The sequence below is a fragment of the Tachypleus tridentatus genome, chromosome 3, assembly GCF_004210375.1.
Source record: "Tachypleus tridentatus isolate NWPU-2018 chromosome 3, ASM421037v1, whole genome shotgun sequence".
In the NCBI taxonomy this organism is placed as follows: Eukaryota; Metazoa; Arthropoda; class Merostomata; order Xiphosura; family Limulidae; genus Tachypleus; species Tachypleus tridentatus.
In genome coordinates, this window is record NC_134827.1 from 39,321,981 (window position 1) to 39,344,518 (window position 22,538).

Below are 22,538 nucleotides of genomic sequence, written 5' to 3' on the forward strand. Positions count from 1 at the left end.
TATGTTTTATTCAGAAGACAGAACAATATAAGGTCACTGAAGAGAATATTTTTAGTTGTTAGAAATAAAACATGACACTTACAAGTAAAGAGACTGAAAGAAATACAGAATAAAGAAAAATATCCAAGTGTTAAATGTTACTACACAAAAGTAGAGTCTGACATTAACAATGAAGAATACTGAGAACAAGTGTAGTCTGACACTAACAATGAATGATACTGAGAACAAGTGTAGTCTGACATTAACAATGAAGAATACTGAGAACAAGTGTAGTCTGACACTAACAATGAATGATACTGAGAACAAGTGTAGTCTGACATTAACAATGAAGAATACTGAGAACAAGTGTAGTCTGACACTAACAATGAATGATACTGAGAACAAGTGTAGTCTGACATTAACAATGAAGAATACTGAGAACAAGTGTAGTCTGACATTAACAATGAAAGATACTGAGAACAAGTGTAGTCTGACATTAACAATGAAAGATACTGAGAACAAGTGTAGTCTGACATTAACAATGAAAGATACTGAGAACAAGTGTAGTCTGACATTAACAATGAGGAATACTGAGAACAAGTGTAGTCTGACACTAACAATGAGGAATACTGAGAACAAGTGTAGTTTAACATTAACAATGAGGAATACTGAGAACAAGTGTAGTCTGACATTAACAATGAGGAATACTGAGAACAAGTGTAGTCTGACATTAACAATGAGAAATACTGAGAACAAGTGTAGTCTTACACTAACAATGAGGAATACTGAGAACAAGTGTAGTCTTACACTAACAATGAGGAATACTGAGAACAAGTGTAGTCTTACACTAACAATGAGGAATACTGAGAACAAGTGTAGTATGACATTAACAATGAGGAATACTGAGAACAAGTGTAGTCTTACACTAACAATGAGGAATACTGAGAACAAGTGTAGTATGACATTAACAATGAGGAATACTGAGAACAAGTGTAGTCTGACATTAACAATGAGGAATATTGAGAACAAGTGTAGTCTGACATTAACAATGAAAGATACTGAGAACAAGTGTAGTCTGACATTAACAATGAAAGATACTGAGAACAAGTGTAGTCTGACATTAACAGTGAGGAATACTGAGAACAAGTGTAGTCTGACATTAACAATGAAAGATACTGAGAACAAGTGTAGTCTGACATTAACAATGAGGAATACTGAGAACAAGTGTAGTCTGACACTATCAATGAGGAATACTGAGAACAAGTGTAGTCTTACACTAACAATGAAAGATACTGAGAACAAGTGTAGTCTGACATTAACAATGAAAGATACTGAGAACAAGTGTAGTCTGACATTAACAATGAAAGATACTGAGAACAAGTGTAGTCTGACATTAACAGTGAGGAATACTGAGAACAAGTGTAGTCTGACACTAACAATGAGGAATACTGAGAACAAGTGTACATTAACAATGAAAGATACTGAGAACAAGTGTAGTCTGACATTAACAATGAGGAATACTGAGAACAAGTGTGGTCTGACATAAACACTGAACAATACTAAAACATGTAGAGTCTGATATGAGCATCCACAGGTGTTTAAAATTTATAAGGCGATATGAAAACTAAAATACACAAGTGAAAGTGTCTAACTTGATCTGAATAAAGATATAAATTAACCAGTAAAGGCAGTTTGTTATGAACAGTACAAGAAATCACGTAATAAGTGGATCAGAACATAAACCATGAACTAGTGCTGTCTAACATTAAAATATGTAAACACAGCATCTACGAAACTTTCAGGCTTAGCATTTATTCACCATTCGTTAGGCTTCCTCGCGGTTTAGCCCCTAGGTACGCGAGATTCACATTGGCCTTTCTTCCATCAATGATTGGATTGGCATCTCTTACAGCCCGTTCAGCTGACTTCCGGTCAGCCATGGTCACCTGTGACAGGACAAAACCATAAAGTTTTTAGATTAATTTAAACAACTACGAACAGTTGCTAAAATTGTGGGATTAAGGTAGTCTGTATTAACTTTACTATTATAAACAGTAGTTAAAATGGTAGGCTTAAGGTAGCCTGTATTAAGTTTACTATTATAAACAGTTGTTAAAATGGTAGGCTTAAGGCAGTCTGCATTAACTTTACTATTATAAACAGTTGTTAAATGGTAGGCTTAAGGTAGCATGTATTAATTTTACTATTATAAACAGTAGTTAAAATGGTAGGATTAATGTAGCATGTATTAAGTTTACTATTATAAACAGTAGTTAAAATGGTAGGCTTAAGGTAGCATGTACTAACTTTACTATTATAAACAGTAGTTAAAATGGTAGGCTTAAGGTAGCATGTATTAATTTTACTATTATAAACAGTAGTTAAAATGGTAGGATTAATGTAGCATGTATTAAGTTTACTATTATAAACAGTAGTTAAAATGGTAGGCTTAAGGTAGCATGTACTAACTTTACTATTATAAACAGTAGTTAAAATGGTAGGCTTAAGGTAGCATGTATTAAGTTTACTATTATAAACAGTAGTTAAAATGGTAGGATTAAGGTAGCATGTATTAAGTTTACTATTATAAACAGTAGTTAAAATTGTAGGCTTAAGGTAGCCTGTAGTAAGTTTACTATTATAAACAGTGGTTAAAATGGTAGGATTAAGGCAGTAATGAAGCTAGTAGAACATAAACATATAAACATTACTGGCTACATGTGAAAAGCTATGAAACGTAAGTCTCACAAAGTTGCACGTAAGTTTATTAAGAAGTCAAGCTTGTAATGTAGAAATTCACCATACAAGTTTCTGTTTGTGATATTTATTTTCTAACTAACAATATCGTCTGTATTTCAATTAATAACACTAATTTTGTATACAACGAAAGGAAAACGACTATCTGAAAAAAGAATTTTCTTCTACAACTTAGAAGCAAAATAGAATTCACAATTTTTTTTATATGGCACGAAAGTTATATGATAGGCAAGGTTCCAAGAGGGTGTTCAGAGAAAACCTTTTTTTCTGTTTTTACACGCGGTGTTGAGAACGAGACTGTTGATTTTTCTCAGGTTTAGGAATGGCGTGTTACTTAGTGGACAAAGACGTTCAGTGAAGCCTAATAGGTCTTTATTATAAGTGTTAAAAACTGTTGTGTCTCAGCACTGAGCTTTTAACAAGTCGATAACTTTTTGTAGTTGAGTGTTTAGGTTTCCCAACACCAATGACCAGATTGTCACCACTAGTAATTAGGATTATTTTCTGTGATGGGATAATCACCTAGACAACCGAAGATTATAGGGTTTCACGCTGTTCGACTAGCAACAGACTTATACCCTACACTCGCTTCGCTTCCAGCAGAAAAATAACAAAGTGATCGAAACAATATCAGTGTAAACGTAGGCTTAACTACAACTAATTTGTCATGGGGAGGGTGGCGTTTATGAAATCCTCAAAATGTATGCATGAGTTTCGTTCCATAAGACTTTCTGTGAATAAAGATCTTTAATAGCATATATTTAAATTTCTGTTGTTTTTATTATGTTTAAAGAAACAACAAAATTTAACATTTGGAAATGATCAGGAACTTGGAGAATTACTTCAGTGTTTTTTCTTTGTTGTAAAGACTATCTGCGCTCTTCTCGTAGTAGGTATCGATAGCAAATTTTTAGGGTTAGAAGCCCTCGAAATTACAGTTAAATTACCGGAGAGTTGGGGTGGATTTAATATCGCTAGAAGTCTGACGAGCAGTAGAATTAAAATCCAACGGTTTAATTTAAATTCACAATCAGTCAAGACATTTATACAGCAGTCTTGTTTTTGTTGGCGTTCTAAACCTTCACCTGCGCACGTGTGGATTGTGTTACACACAATACGTGTGTGCATGCGCTATACACAGAACTCTTTTGTTTGTTTTTGAATTTCGCACAAAGCTACTCGAGGGCTATCTGTGATAACCGTCCCTAATTTAATAGTGTAAGACTAGAGGAAAGGCAGCTAGTCATCACCACCCACCGTCAACTCTTAGGCTACTCTTTTACCAACGAATAGTGGCATTGACCGTCACATTATAACGCCCCCACGGCTGAAAGGGCGAACATCTTTGGTGTGACGGGGATTCGACCCCGCGGCCTTCAGATTACGAGTCACATGTCTTAACACGCTTGGCCATGCCGGGCCTACACAGAACTCTCGTAAAATCTTTAGCTAAAGAAACGTTACAACATAAATTCCGGTACGGATTTTTTGAGTTTTGAGAGATACCTAAGATTTATGTGAAAAACCTGCTACATCAATGCAAACAGGTGTTACAGGTAGTATCATAGTAGCTTAGACTGACATGGAGTGTAGCTTTATAATCTCTTACAATAATATTCAGTGTAATTTTATAACCGTTTAGAATATTCAGTATAGGTTTATAGCTGTCCAGAATACTGTTCCTTATAGTGCTATAACTCCTTGGAATACTATTTTGTGAAACGTCTTACTGCCAAAGTCGAAAACATGATGGGAGACTATATTTGGGGGATAATAGGTGAAAGTGATTTACATTACAGTCGCAAATCTCGAAAAACTACTCACTTCTAAACATTTTTGTACAACTTTAGTATAAATACATGTAAATCTTGATTCATATGTTGTTTTATTCAGACCTTATGTAAATGAAAATGTACAAATTTGCCCGTTTTTACATATAAAATAGATTAATTTGTAAATTTCATTATCCAGGTACAATACTGTACAATACGAAACCAGTTCAAGTTTGGTTTACAATATTGTACTATACGAAACCAGTTCAAGTTTGGTTTACAATACTGTACTATACGAAACCAGTTCAAGTTTGGTTTACAATACTGTAGTACAAGAAACTACACATTTTTTTTCTGTTATTTTTACAATTATGAATATGAAATTATTAAATATTTCTTTAAGGTCTAACTAATTGAAATAAGTAAAGGTTTGATTTATATTTAAATCAATTATACTGCAATATCTGTAACAATAACGATGTAGAACATTAGTGATTGTATTGAAGGTAAAATCAATATAAAATATTTTATTGATTCTGTGACTCCAATGGTTGCCTACTTTAGCCCCGCCTATTATCACCTGATAACCAATCAGTGAACTAAGCGCGCCAGAAATTGTCACCATCTCTAGTTGTCTAAACACTTAACTAGTAACAATCCAGCAGACCGTCTACATATACTTTACAATCCATTTGATGGATCGTTATTAATGCTGGGACTATTTAAGGTTCCACGAATATAGTAAGAGTTGGACATAATTTGATTGTAATTTTAGTTTATCTACACGCATCTATCTCGTGTGAAAACAAAATAAACGTGTTTCCATTTGTTTCTAACATCCCAAATATCCTCAAAGCTAAAATTACAAATACCTTGAGTTGAAAAAAACAACAAAAAACACGTTAATTGTGAACAGAAAGCAGTTTACTGACACAAAAAGAATCATTTTTATGAGCTACAATGTGGATTATTGTAAATATCCGTCATGACGAGAAACCCACTTGAAATAAAAATGTATCTCAGAACGACTGGTATGGGTATTAACAGTTTTACTGATAAGCAGAGAACAACGTTTCGACCTTCCTAGGTCATCTTGAGGTTAAGAAAGAGAGAGTTTGCAAATATCCATTGTCGGTTCAAATAACTGAAACTACCTACATATAAATGGCCTAAGTATAGGGAATCCCGTGTCACCAGTTCTAGCCAACATTTTTATGACATAGATTGAATCTCAAGCGATCAGTTCAGCCTTACACCCACCATTATACAGGTATGTTGATGATACAAATGCTGGATTCCTATTTACAGAACACACAGTTTTTCAACCACGTTATCTCGATACAACCCAACATTAAGTTCACCTGTGAACAGGAAAAAAATAACCAAATATCATTTCTTAACCTCAAGATCACTAGAACTGATACACAATACAAAACAGAAATCCACAGAAAAATAACCCATACTGGACGATACATTTCCTGGGACTCAGCACATGAAACAAAACAAAAACTGAACATATTAAGAAACCAAATAAACAGACACAAAACTATGTTCACCTGATAAAATTAACAATGAAATCAACAAAATAAAACAACACTTCATCAACATCAACAAATCTCCTTAAAAAACCGTGAAAAACATTATACACACACCTAGACCAACAACAAACAAACAATAAATCCCAAGATACAACAAACCACAAAACTTTATACTGTTGTATACCATATGTTCCCGACATCAGTGGAAACATAACCAACATTTGGAAAAAAAAACTTATAATAAAACACAACATTCCGGTAAACACCAAATTTATTCAAAAAACCAGGCACAAAACTAAGGTCTATAATATGTAAAAACTACACTGACAAACACCACACCAACATTATTTATAGAATACAATGTGATAACTGTCACGACTTCTATATTGGAGAAACAAGTAGAAAAATGGAAACCAGATTCAAAGAACATAAAAAGTCACCTTCACACGTTTTTCAAGACTGTAAATCAAATAAACACAACATAACCATAGAAAACTCCCAGACACTAAGTAGAGAAACAGATATAAACAAACGCAAAATCAAAGAAGCCCAACTTATACAGCAACTAAAACCAATATACCTATATCAATTCATAATATAACATTTAACTGCAACGCCCCATACAATCCCGTAACCGTTTATACTCTCATCTCTAACATATGTGTCCGGCAACGGTCACTTGCAAACTCTCTCTTTCTTAACCTGAAGATGACCTAGGAAGGTCGAAACGTTGTTCTCTGCTTATCAATAGAAGTTAATACTCATACCAACCGTTCTGAGATACATTAGGCCATCTTGTTTTTTAACCTAAAAATGACATAAGAAGGTCAAAACGTTGTTCTGTACTTTATTTTGATTAATGTTTTAATATCCATACCAGCCGTTGTAATAATATACTGTTACAATATCTTAGTGTGTATAGATGAATAAATCGAGAATGACTCAATAAGGTCCTATTTTGTATAGTTAATACATTAAGTATGACTCTTATAAAGTTCTAGTATGTATACTTATTCACGTCGAGTGTGACTCGTACAATGTTCCATTATGTGTTATTAAATACGTCGATAATATTCTAGTATGTATAGCTAACTACATCGAGTATGATTCTTATAACGTTCTAGTAAGTATAGTTAAATACGTCAAGTATGATTCTTATAATGTTCTAGTATGTATAGTTAAATACGTCTAGTATGATTCCTATAATGTTCTAGTAAGTATAATTAAATACGTCTAGTATGATTCTTATAATGTTCTAGTATGTATAGTTAAATACGTCTAGTATGATTCTTATAATGTTCTAGTATGTATAATTAAATACGTCTTGTATGATTCCTATAATGTTCTAGTATGTATAGTTAAATACGTCTAGTATGATTCTTATAATGTTCTAGTATGTATAGTTAAATACTTCTAGTATGATTCTTATAATGTTCTAGTATGTATAGTTAAATACGTCTAGTATGATTCCTATAATGTTCTAGTATATACAGTTAAATACGTCTAGTATGATTCTTATAATGTTATAGTATGTATAGTTAAATACGTCTAGTATGATTCTTATAATATTCTAGTATGTATAATTAAATACGTTTAGTATGATTCTTATAATGTTCTAGTATATATAATTAAATACGTCTTGTATGATTCTTATAACGTTCTAGTATGTATAGTTAAATACGTCTAGTATGATTCTTATAATGTTCTAGTATGTATAGTTAAATACGTCTAGTATGATTCTTATAATGTTCTAGTATGTATAATGAAATACGTCTAGTATGATTCTTATAATGTTCTAGTATGTATAATGAAATACGTCAAGTGTGATTCCTATAATGTTCTAGTATGTATAGTTAAATACGTCTAGTATGATTCTTATAATGTTCTAGTATGTATAGTTAAATACGTCTAGTATGATTCTTATAATGTTCTAGTATGTATAGTTAAATAGTCTAGTATGATTCTTATAATGTTCTAGTATGTATAATTAAATACGTCTAGTATGATTCTTATAATGTTCTAGTATGTATAATTAAATACGTCTAGTATGATTCTTATAATGTTCTAGTATGTATAGCTAAATACGTCTAGTATGATTCTTATAATGTTCTAGTATGTATAGCTAAATACGTCTAGTGTGATTCTTATAACGTTCTAGTATGTATAGTTAAATACGTCTAGTGTGATTCTTATAACGTTCTAGTATGTATAGTTAAATACGTCTAGTATGATTCCTATAATGTTCTAGTATGTACAGTTAAATACGTCTAATATGATTCCTATAATGTTCTAGTATGTATAATTAAATACGTCTAGTATGATTCTTATAATGTTCTGGTGTGTATAATTAAATACGTCTAGTATGATTCTTATAATGTTCTAGTGTGTACAGTTAAATACGTCAAGTATGATTCTTATAATGTTCTAGTATGTATAGTTAAATACGTCAAGTATGATTCTTATAACGTTCTAGTATGTATAGTTAAATAGTCTAGTATGATTCTTATAACGTTCTAGTATGTATAATTAAATACGTCTAGTATGATTCTTATAATGTTCTAGTATGTATAGTTAAATACGTCTAGTATGATTCTTATAATGTTCTAGTATGTATAATTAAATACGTCTTGTATGATTCCTATAATGTTCTAGTATGTATAGTTAAATACGTCTTGTATGATTCCTATAATGTTCTAGTATGTATAGTTAAATACGTCTAGTATGATTCTTATAATGTTCTAGTATGTATAGTTAAATACTTCTAGTATGATTCTTATAATGTTCTAGTATGTATAGTTAAATACGTCTAGTATGATTCCTATAATGTTCTAGTATATACAGTTAAATACGTCTAGTATGATTCTTATAATGTTATAGTATGTATAGTTAAATACGTCTAGTATGATTCTTATAATATTCTAGTATGTATAATTAAATACGTTTAGTATGATTCTTATAATGTTCTAGTATATATAATTAAATACGTCTTGTATGATTCTTATAACGTTCTAGTATGTATAGTTAAATACGTCTAGTATGATTCTTATAATGTTCTAGTATGTATAGTTAAATACGTCTAGTATGATTCTTATAATGTTCTAGTATGTATAATGAAATACGTCTAGTATGATTCTTATAATGTTCTAGTATGTATAATGAAATACGTCAAGTGTGATTCCTATAATGTTCTAGTATGTATAGTTAAATACGTCTAGTATGATTCTTATAATGTTCTAGTATGTATAGTTAAATACGTCTAGTATGATTCTTATAATGTTCTAGTATGTATAGTTAAATAGTCTAGTATGATTCTTATAATGTTCTAGTATGTATAATTAAATACGTCTAGTATGATTCTTATAATGTTCTAGTATGTATAATTAAATACGTCTAGTATGATTCTTATAATGTTCTAGTATGTATAGCTAAATACGTCTAGTATGATTCTTATAATGTTCTAGTATGTATAGCTAAATACGTCTAGTGTGATTCTTATAACGTTCTAGTATGTATAGTTAAATACGTCTAGTGTGATTCTTATAACGTTCTAGTATGTATAGTTAAATACGTCTAGTATGATTCCTATAATGTTCTAGTATGTACAGTTAAATACGTCTAATATGATTCCTATAATGTTCTAGTATGTATAATTAAATACGTCTAGTATGATTCTTATAATGTTCTGGTGTGTATAATTAAATACGTCTAGTATGATTCTTATAATGTTCTAGTGTGTACAGTTAAATACGTCAAGTATGATTCTTATAATGTTCTAGTATGTATAGTTAAATACGTCAAGTATGATTCTTATAACGTTCTAGTATGTATAGTTAAATAGTCTAGTATGATTCTTATAACGTTCTAGTATGTATAATTAAATACGTCTAGTATGATTCTTATAATGTTCTAGTATGTATAGCTAAATACGTCTAGTGTGATTCTTATAATGTTCTAGTATGTATAGCTAAATACGTCTAGTGTGATTCTTATAACGTTCTAGTATGTATAGTTAAATGCGTCTAGTGTGATTCTTATAACGTTCTAGTATGTATAGTTAAATGCGTCTAGTATGATTCCTATAATGTTCTAGTATGTACAGTTAAATACGTCTAGTATGATTCCTATAATGTTCTAGTATGTATAGTTAAATACGTCTTGTATGATTCTTATAATGTTCTAGTATGTATAATTAAATACGTCTAGTATGATTCTTATAATGTTCTGGTATGTTTTATTAAATACGTCTAGTATGATTCTTATAATGTTCTAGTATGTACAGTTAAATACGTCAAGTATGATTCTTATAATGTTCTAGTATGTATAGTTAAATACGTCTAGTATGATTCCTATAATGTTCTAGCATGTATAGTTAAATATGTCAAGTATGATTCCTATAATGTTCTAGTATGTATAGTTAAATACGTCAAGTATGATTCTTATAATGTTCTAGTATGTATAGTTAAATACGTCTAGTATGATTCTTATAATGTTCTAGTATGTATAGTTAAATACGTCTAGTATGATTCTTATAATGTTCTAGTATGTATAGTTAAATACGTCTAGTATGATTATTATAATGTTCTAGTATGTATAGTTAAATACGTCTAGTATGATTCCTATAATATTCTAGTATGTACCGTTAAATACGTCTAGTATGATTCCTATAATGTTCTAGTATGTATAGTTAAATACGTCTTGTATGATTCTTATAACGTTCTAGTATGTATAGTTAAATACGTCTAGTATGATTCTTATAATGTTCTAGTATGTATAGTTAAATACGTCTAGTATGATTCTTATAATGTTCTAGTATGTATAGTTAAATACGTTTAGTATGATTCCTATAATGTTCTAGTATGTATAATTAAATATGTCAAGTATGATTCTTATAATGTTCTAGTATGTATAGTTAAATACGTCAAGTATGATTCTAATAATGTTCTAGTATGTATAGTTAAATACGTGAAGTATGATTCTTATAATGTTCTAGTATTTATAGTTAAATACGTCAAGTATGATTCTTATAATGTTCTAGTATGTATAGTTAAATACGTCTAGTATGATTCTTATAATGTTCTAGTATGTATAGTGAAATACGTCTTGTATGATTCTTATAATGTTCTAGTATGTATAGTTAAATACGTCAAGTATGATTCTTATAATGTTCTAGTATGTATAATTAAATACGTCTAGTATGATTCCTATAATGTTCTAGTGTGTATAGTTAAACACGTTGATTATGATTCTTTTAATGTTCTAGTATGTATAATTAAATACGTCAAGTATGATACTTATAATGTTCTAGTATGTGTAGTTAAATACGTTTAGTATGATTCTTATAATGTTCTAGTATGTATAGTTAACTACGTCTTGTATAATTCCTATAATGTTCTAGTATGTGTAGTTAAATACGTCCAGTATGGATCTTTTAATGTTTTAGTATGTATAGTCAAGTATGACACTTGTAAAGGTCTAGTATGTGTTGTTAAATACGTCGAGTATGACTGTTATAATGTTTTATTATGTATAGCTAAATACGTCGAGTATGACTGTTATGTTTTATTATGCATAGCTAAATACGTCGAGTGTGACTGTTATAATGTTTTATTATGTATAGCTAAATACGTCGAGTGTGACTGTTATAATGTTTTATTATGTATAGCTAAATACGTCGAGTGTGACTGTTATAATGTTTTATTATGTATTGCTAAATACGTCGAATATGACTGTTATAATGTTTTATTATGTATAGCTAAATACGTCGAGTATGATTGTTATAATGTTTTATTATGTATTGCTAAATACGTCGATTATGACTGTTATAATGCTTTATTATGCTTGGCTAAATATGTCGAGTGTAACTGTTATAATGTTTTATTATGCATAGCTAAATACGTCGAGTGTGACTGTTATAATGTTTTATTATGCATAGCTAAATACGTCGAGTGTGACTGTTATAATGTTTTATTATGCATAGCTAAATACGTCGAGTGTGACTGTTATAATGTTTTATTATGTATAGCTAAATACGTCGAGTGTGACTGTTATAATGTTTTATTATGCATAGCTAAGTACGACGAGTGTGACTGTTATAATGTTTTATTATGCATAGGTAAATACGTCGAGTGTGACTGTTATAATGTTTTATTATGTATAGCTAAATTCGTCGAGTGTGACTGTTATAATGTTTTATTATGCATAGCTAAGTACGTCGAGTGTGACTGTTATAATGTTTTATTATGTGTAGTTAAATATGTCTAGTATGTCTGTTATAATGTTTTATTATGTATAGCTAAATACGTCGAGTGTGACTGTTATAATGTTTTATTATGCATAGCTAAGTACGTCGAGTGTGACTGTTATAATGTTTTATTATGCATAGCTAAATACGTCGAGTGTGACTGTTATAATGTTTTATTATGTATAGCTAAATACGTCGAGTGTGACTGTTATAATGTTTTATTATGCATAGCTAAGTACGGCGAGTGTGACTGTTATAATGTTTTATTATGCATAGCTAAATACGTCGAGTGTGACTGTTATAATGTTTTATTATGTATAGCTAAATTCGTCGAGTGTGACTGTTATAATGTTTTATTATGTGTAGTTAAATATGTCGAGTATGACTGTTATAATGTTTTATTATGTATAGCTAAATACGTCGAGTATGACTGTTATAATGTTTTATTATGTGTAGTTAAATACGTCAAGTAAGACCCTTATAATGTTTTAGTATGTGTAGTTAAATACGTCGAGTATGACTGTTGTAATATCCTAGTATGATTCTTATAATGTCCTTGTATGAATAGTTAATTTCTTCGTGTACGGCTAGGTCAACTTCAAGTCATGACAATACCAAACTTTGGGTGAAGTACGTCTACCTATTTGTTCCATTATTTGTTCTAAAAACCAGCTTTACGTAAATACAAAATTGTTGTTATCAGTCTGCCTAGCAGGGCTTAGTCTAGTAATCGTTGTACAGGCGTTCTTCACATATGTACCATACATATTAGGCCAATACCGGTGTGGTAACTACCCCACATCAAGTTGGGCTGTCTGTCCATCTGTGCACGCATTTCTTCCTAAACGAGTCGATCAATCCAGACCAAACTGGATAAGCTTGGTTGTTCAAACCTAAACATAACTCATATTATAGTTTCACATATATTGGAAAATGTAAATTTTGTTCAGAATAAACTAGTATATCATTGCTGCAGAAACTCTTGTAAATAGTTGAGATTGAATAAAACTTACACAAAAAATTATAAATACATTTCTCATTACTTTCGCTTGTTTCTCATGATAATCAAAAGACACGACAATAAAACATTTAGCAACTGTAATGCTTTACACAAGTATTTCACGTCATTAGGATATTCTTTACGTAGAATATAGTTTTCTGTGGAACCAATACTCAAGATTATTATTATATTTCATGCATTAAGTGTATGCAGTTCAGGTAGTAGAAATCTTGACCACATCACTACTGTCAAATAGGCTGCTTTGAAGGAGAACTGACGTAACTGCTTTGCCATTACTGCCAAGTTTCTCGACTCGACTGTTACATCCCATCCTTTTTTCATCTGTTTTCCTCCTCTTGCAGTATGGAGAATGAACGCTTCTGAATATCCTCACAGAGAATTCGCTCTCTTTTTTTTGCCAACTTGTTCGAGTTTTTTCATGTTTTCAAGAGAAAAGAAAGACAGAGGTATGCAGTCTACTCAAAATAACCTAAAAATGTTTAAGTAAGTACATCACAAGAGCTTGAAAAATAAAATCCATTATAGAATGAGAGTTGACTTTTACTTGTAGACTGTCACAGGATCTGTTTGGATTACACCAAAGGTGGGACTGGGAACAAAACATCTCTGCTTAATTTTAAGATGGATCATCTAACGGATGCCGTAAAGAAGTGAATATTTAGTTCTACTACTGGAAAACATCACTATTATTTGAAATCTCAATCTTACAGAAAGTATGCCACGAGGTAATAACTAAAGAGTACATTCTATATTTGTTCTAAGTGAGGGTTTCTCATAATATGGCACTGTCTACCTTGTCTCATTAATATAAAACCTTTATTAATTTGTATCATTTGTCTTTTTTCACAACGATCTATAATTTCACACACGTTTGTCTAATATAAAAGAATTTAAATAGAATGAATCCATCAAGGCAACTCAATTTCTATATTCACTACAGCTTATAACTCGAAACTTTAAGATAACGCTGCTCTGCACATTGATTGAATTACGACAATTTTCTCCCATGTTCTAACCAATAGAGTTCATTTGTGCGTGTGTTTGAAGCACAGTGGACTATGAGAGATTGGAATGGAATTTGGATGTTTTTCCTTCTCCAATCAATTACCAATTTCGTATTTCCTAACAACTCTTTCAGCCATCTTTTGTAGTCATAAGAATCTAGTTTGATACAAAGCACATAAAAAGTCTTTAGGTTTGAGAAGTTACGTGTACGCAAAATATGCAGAGTAAACGAAGTCTAGTCTTACACTGCAGTTTTATAGCTAGTTTTAACTTGTAATAACAATACTTTCACAAATCCACTACTATTATTCATCTTCAGCTTTTCTATGTTGAAATGTTGTATTTTTGAAATAATATTACATAGGTTTAATATAGTGTTATTGTTGTAACGTGGTCTATTGTTGGAAGGGTATTTCTGGAGTGCTTGGTAAAAATAAAGCTAAAATTAATCCACGTAACATTGAATATTACTTTAGCTTTTCAGTTATGTTTACTGTAGAATACATTCACTGGTAGGCCTAGCCTCAGAAACAACATTTCAACAAGAATTCCGAAACTAATTTACGCCTAACTTATAAATAAAGTTACATGCAGCACGTGTGCTCACTAATCAATGAAAAACAGCAAAGACTATGTACATCTCACTGACTAACTAACTGAACCAAAGACGAAGAGATTCAACAACTTTCATAACCTAACTCAATAACTAATTAACTCAAATCAAAGATTAATTAACTTTTTTAATACGAACATCTAAATTAAAATATAAAAATATAGCTTGAACTATAACCGTGGTACTACACTTTACTTACATATTTTGACCACATTACACGCTTTCTGTTCGACACGAAACAAGGTCGTGAAAAACAAAAGTAAGACACTAGGGCACGAACAAAATGAAAAACATTTAACTATGTATAAGACAATGTCACAAAAACTGGACAAATTATGGTTATAAATAACAGTAAAATAGAGAGAAAGAAGACGTTATCTCAAGTATCGAAATTCTGTTTATTATGACTCGGTCATGGCCAGATGGTTAGGGCACTCGACTCGTAATCCGAGGGTCGCGGGTTGGAATCCCGGTCGCACCAAATATGCTCGCTCTTTTAGCCGTGGGAGTGTTATAATGTGACGGTCAATCCCACTATTAGTTGGTTAAAGAGTAGCTCAAGAGTTGGTGGTCTTACACTGCTAAATTAGGGACGGCTAGTGCAGATAGCCCTTGTGTAGCATTGCGCGAAACTCGAACTAAACCTGTTTATATAAAATGTAAGTAAAAAGATATTTACTTTTACCTAATAAATCGCGTCACGAAAGTACAAGGAATAAGAGTTAATTTATAAAAATACAAAACACAACATCAACTAACACTATTCTGAAGATTACAAAGAAAAGCGATTGTTTGAGATACGTCGCGCAATATATTCTGTACATATGAAATTTGTTTATAAAACTCCACTTGTTATACGAGTCAGTAAATACATCACTGCTTTTTCATTTTTTTAGTTCTCCAACAGATATTTTTTATAGATGTTCCGTACGACTACAGGTAAGTTACTCTGATGATTAGCCTAATGTCTGTTTTGTTTTCAAGAAACACAAGTGGTCACCGCCTTATCGGACAGAAAAATTCATGGATATATACATTTGGTTCTGATCTAACAAAGAAGCACATGTGCTGAGTCAATAACAAGCCCGACAACGGAATGAGCCATGATACACAAATGTAGTCCACTAAACTTACAGACTTTTCTGAAAAGACAAAACGTCAAGATGAGAACAGCTTTTATTGCCGTTTCAGTTCCTCCAATTTTATTACTTTCTATATCCATTTCTTTGAGGTTATTGCCTCAAGGTGACGCTTCTGTTTCGTCTTGTCGATGTAGTACACATCACTTCTTGTCCGTTTTATTGTTTGTTTCTGAAATCTTGCACAGAGCTACTCGAGGGCGATCTGTGCTAAATTAGGGACGGCTAGCACAGATAGCACGGCTAGTAAGACTAGAGGGAAGGCAACTAGTCATCACCACCCACCGCCAACTCTTGGGCTACTCTTTTACCAACGAATAGTGGGATTGAGTGTAACATTATAACGCCCTCACGGTTGAAATGATGAACATGTTTGGTGCGACCGGGATTCGAACCTGCGACCCTCGGATTATGAGTCAAACGCCTTAACACACTTGGCCATGCCGGGCCTCTTGTAGTCCCCCGCTGATACAGTGATAAGTTTTCGGATTTCAGCACTAAAATCAGGGGGTTTAATTCCCCTCGGCGGACTCAGCAGATAGCCACTTGTGGCTTTGCAATAAGAAAACACACACACACGCTCATTGTAACAATGCTTGAAAAGCTAACTCATGAAGTGTTCTATGACTAAACTAATAATAAACAAAAATAAATTAATTCTAAATGTCAGAGCTAACAAAATTATTTTTGGTCTGACTTTTCCAAGTTTTTATTTCAAAAGTAAGAAAAATACTCAATGCTTAATAACAGTTTCAATTAATACTGTGACAGGATAATATGAATTATTAATTTAAAAACAATGCTAAGTCCACATTCTGAGAAGCAAAACGTTTTACTTCTTCAACAAGTTTTATCAATTACACTGTTTCACGAAATAACGATAAGCCTAACATCACAAAATAACGATAAGCCTAACATCACTAAATAACTATGTCTAACTTCACAAAATAACGATAAGCCTAACATCACGAAATAACGATAAGCCTAACATCACGAAATAACGATAAGCCTAACATCACAAAATAACGATAAGCCTAACATCACAAAAAACGATAGGCCTAACATCACGAAATAACGATAAGCCTAACATCACAAAATAACGATAAGCCTAACATCACTAAATAACTATAAGCCTAACATCACAAAATAACGATAAGCCTAACATCACTAAATAACGATAAGCCTAACATCATTAAATAACGATAAGCCTAACATCACAAAATAACGGTAAGCCTAACATCACAAAATAACGATAAGCCTAACATCGCGACATAACGATAAGCCTAACATCACAAAATAACGATAAGCCTAACATCACAAAATAACGATAAGCCTAACATCACAAAATAACGATAAGCCTAACATTACGAAATAAGGATAAGCCTAACATCACAAAAAACGATAGGCCTAACATCACGAAATAACGATAGGCCTAACATCACGAAATAACGATAGGCCTAACATCACGAAATAACGATAAGCCTAACATCACAAAATAACGATAAGCCAAACATCACAAGTAATGCTACTTCATTTATTTCCTCATTTTACAGAACGTCACTTCTTCCCCAGATAAACTCAATATTTATGAAACTAAAGTAACAAACTAACCAATTCATTAACTAATCCATCTCTGATAAATATTCAGTAAATCAATCAACAATAGAATCTCGCGCTTTGTTTGCGCCTAACACGCATCTGACAAACTGAAATACAGGCTTTCGGAAAGTTTTAAACTGTTAATTGTAATGGAAAACTTCTTATAAACAAACAATAATACATATATATAATTACAGATAGTCGCTTACAACACTATAACCGGCCCGGCATGGCCAGGTGGGTTAAGGCGTTTTCCTCGTAATCCAAGGGTCGCGGGTTCGAATCCCCATCACACCAAACAAGCTCGCTTTTTTCAGCCGTGGGGACGTTATAATGTTACGGTCAATCCCTCTATTCCTTGGTAAAACAGGAGCCACTCACCACCAACTCTTGCGCTACTCTTTTTACCAACGAATAGTGGGATTGACTGTCACCTTATAACGACCCCACGGTTGAAAGGGAGAGCATGTATGGTGTAACGGGAATTCGAACCCGCGACCCTCGGATTACGAGTCGAGATCCCTAATCACCTGACCATGCAGGACCTAAGTATCACCATATTAATATAAATAAAATATGAATATAAATAAACTGAACATAATCAAATTAAACGTTTCAAAGGAATAAACAGTTCAGTGTCTCATGTGGAAGTACACGTTTAATACTGAGCAGTTTTCAAATGTCCATTATCAATTTGTGATATCCGTACGTTTCACATCATCATTTATGGTCGCTTCGTGTGAGAACTAATGGATTAACTTCATCAAACTATCCATTTAAAGTGTGACTTGATTATCGTCTCTTTGTGAGAAAACTAATGGATTAAGTTCATCAAACTATCCATTTGAAAGTGTCACTTAAAAGTGTAAGACAAGAGGGAAGGCAACTAGTCATCACCACCCACCGCCAACTCTTGGGCTACTATTTTACCAACGAATAGTGGGATTAAACGACACCTCATAAAAACGCCCCCAGGGCTGAAAGGGCGATTATGTTTAATGTGACAGGAATTCAAAAATGTGAACCTTAGATTGCGAGTCGATAATAGTAACCAACCTCCCATGCTGGATAAACGTTTCACTTGATGATTAACCTTGCTGGTTAAAGGTCAAGGTCAGAAAGTTACATTTCTATTTCCGGAACGGAAAACAAGTTCAAGATGGTACTGATAGATGTGTCACAATGTCAAAGATACAACTTTAAGCTTTGATATTTGACCCCTAAACAAATTATTCTTAGGGCACGGTGAACTATTAAACATCTAATTGTTAGTGAAAAGCAATGGCTTTATTTTTTATCTCTTGATAATAAAAATTAGTAAATTTTAAAAGCTATGACAGTGAACCTATATATGTATACTTAACTTGTATGTTTTACATTTAATTCGGTTTTGCTGAATTATCGCAATATCAAAGTACCCACCATAAAACATTACAGAGCCTAGTCTATATCGAATCTAACACTAAAAGAGGTTACCTGATGTTCTTTACTGCGTGTTCTACTGGAATAGTAACAAAGTTAGAAAATTTGAAAATAATTCCTTTCCCAGTTAAGTCCACCTTTATTAAATTGGTTATTCACTTGGAAATATTCTAAGATAGATAAACTGAAGTGATTTTTAACTTGAAAATGTTAGGGCACTCGACTCGTAATCCGAGGGTCGCGGGTTCGAATCCCCGTCACACCAAACATGCTCGCCCTTTCAGGCGTTATAAGGTTACGGTCAATCCCACTATTCGTTGGTAAAAGAGTAGCCCAAGAGTTGGCGGTGGGTGACGATGACTAGCTGCCTTCCCTCTAGTCTTACATTGCTAAACATAGGGACGGCTAGCGGAGACAGCATTTGTGTAGCTTTGGGAGTGAATTCAAAACAAACAAACTAGAGACGTTATGTCTCGTGTGTGAAGGGACGTGACTCAGCCTCATGTGTAGAAAAGCGGTATTTTTATTAGTTCCGTGGGCTTAAACTCAACTCGAGGGTTATACGGGCAATGAACATGTCGTTCTTAATTTTGAGGTGAGAGACTAGCTGGAAAGAGCTAGTCAGCGCCATCTACCGCCAACTCGTAGGATACTCTAATCGAATAAAACGATATCAGGTCACTTTTATAACACACCTACAATCTCAGTGTATACTTGTGTGTGTGTGATAACGGGTTGCGAACCACAGAACCACTGATTGACAGCCCTATCTAGGCGTAGTTCTGTGCTTTTAAGCCTCAGTTTTGGCTCAGTAAATGTAGTTTCCGCGTCTGTCTTTCATGTACACGCATGAGCAGGGGGCGTAGATTCTGAGGGGATGGGGAGTATATATCCCCCCTTCATTTTAGGTGGGGGGTATGGTGAATACAATCATCCCCCCATACAGTTTGGTCTGTTGAATTGTTTTATTGCATCACAGGCCTACAAATTGTGTGTTTGTTCTTGTGATTCTCGTGTTTTTACCAATCGAATTACATAATTAAGCCTAGATATAGACTTTTTCAGTAGCCGAAGTATACATCTTTAATATAGGCGTGCTTCTAAGCTTTTCGATCCAAGCGATAGTTCGTAAGTATCAGTCAGTTGGCCTAAGTATACATCCAACTATCGTAGCAACAAGATTACTCTGTGACTGCATGTTTAGTTTTCAGGTTCACGTAATCAGAGATTACCAATTTGTAAATTGAACAGTCCACATAAGTGGTTGCAAAAATCATTCCCCCCATCGAGTGTAAAAAATCTACGTCCCTGCGCATGAGACATGCCACGACTACACAGGTTACTCGGACATTTGTTTAAGAACCTGTCTCACATTTACTGGTACTTTGGTTAAAAGAATAGCTACACTAAAATTTGTTTACGTTCACATCAAATCGGTGGACGACACACCAACTTTAAATATCTGGCGTTACTCACTACCTTTCTAAACCACATGTTCCACAAACTCGGTGAGGCACATGACAGGCTTAACATATCTCTGTTAAGTATTTTGCAACTGAAACGTTTTGGAAAAATTAATCATGAAAAAACACGATTAAACTATACGAATAACGCACTTGCAAATATATTTTGAAACAAACTGAGGCAGATACAATAGAACCATTACGCAAGACGCTAGGCAGTTTAAATATTTATCGGGCAATTTTAAACGTTAGGCCTAGAGTATATGTTGAGTTTTGCGTGTCTCTTTAATTATCCATCTCAACCGTGTTGTCGTAATAAAACTATATATATTATAAATATCACAAACTAAAAATACGTTTTTATAATCGTATGCGTTAGGATAACCTTTCTTCACACTTAAACTTTCGTCTGATGGTGTGATAAATACATACTACACTGGGTTTATCCATCACGTGTCTATTATCTCCAAGTGATAATAAAGCCACAGTACACTGGGTTTATCCATCACGTGTCTATTATATCCACGTGATAATAAAGCCACAGTACACTGGGTTTATCCATCACGTGTCAGTTGTCTCCAAGTGATAATAAACTTACGATACACTGGGTTTATCCATCACGTGTCTACATCTCCAAGTGGTAATAAACCCACGGTACACTGGGTTTATCCATCACGTGTCTATATCTCCAAGTGGTAATAAACCCACGGTACACTGGGTTTATCCACTACGTGTCTATGTCTCCAAGTGGTAATAAACCCACGGTACACTGGGTTTATCCACTACATGTCTATATCTTCAAGTGATAATAAACCCACGATACACTGGGTTTATCCATCACGTGTCTATTATATCCAAGTGATAATAAAGCCACAGTACACTGGGTTTATCCATCACGTGTCAATTGTCTCCAAGTGATAATAAACCCATGGTACACTGGGTTTATCCATCACGTGTCTATTATCTCCAGGTGATAATAAACCCACGGTACACTGGGTTTATCCATCACGTGTCTATATCTCCAAGTGGTAATAAACCCACGGTACACTGGGTTTATCCACTACATGTCTATATCTTCAAGTGATAATAAACCCACGATACACTGGGTTTATCCATCACGTGTCAATTGTCTCCAAGTGATAATAAACCCATGGTACACTGGGTTTATCCATCACGTGTCTATATCTCCAAGTGATAATAAACTCACGATACACTGGGTTTATCCATCACGTGTCTACATCTCCAAGTGGTAATAAACCCACAGTACACTGGGTTTATCCATCACGTGTCTATATCTCCAAGTGGTAATAAACCCACGGTACACTGGGTTTATCCACTACGTGTCTATGTCTCCAAGTTGTAATAAACCCACGGTACACTGGGTTTATCCACTACATGTCTATATCTTCAAGTGATAATAAACCCACGATACACTGGGTTTATCCATCACGTGTCTATTATATCCAAGTGATAATAAAGCCACAGTACACTGGGTTTATCCATCACGTGTCTATATCTCCAAGTCGTAATAAACCCATGGTACACTGGGTTTATCCATCACGTGTCTATATCTCCAAGTGATAATAAACCCTCCAAAGATAATGATTACAGTGTCACCAGTAAGTCGTCACTAAAACCTTTTTCCTCCCTGACACCATGGTCTCCTTCATATGGTTCTACTAAATAAACTTTGCATTCATTAGTTTAGTGGACAGCTGTGAGAATCACATTGTTTGCAACCATCACACACTTCCCTTTGATTCTTACGACATTTTCTGGCACATTATTTTCTCCACTGCAAAGATCCCCGTTGTGCAATCTATATTATAGATTCAGTGTCAGGTCCCAAGATAATAGAATATCCGTTGAAAGGTTTTGAAACTTTAGAGGATTTGGCTGCTAACTTGCCTACAAAATTTAAGCCAGAAAAGTGGAAATGGTGAGGTTAAGTTAGTACTTAAGTCGACTGATGCGAAAGCTTATAAGCTC

General features: G+C 33.2%; 1 protein-coding gene across 1 annotated transcript in view; it reads right to left on the minus strand.

Moving 5' to 3' along the window:
- The window catches only part of LOC143246727 (RNA-binding protein 24-B-like), a 41,199-nt gene that overhangs the window by 17,495 nt on the left and 1,166 nt on the right, over nt 1–22,538 (minus strand). The window contains exon 2 of the mRNA XM_076493818.1: nt 1,799–1,925. Within this exon, the coding sequence (XP_076349933.1) occupies nt 1,799–1,925 (127 nt within the window). The remainder of the gene's footprint in view (nt 1–1,798; nt 1,926–22,538) is intronic.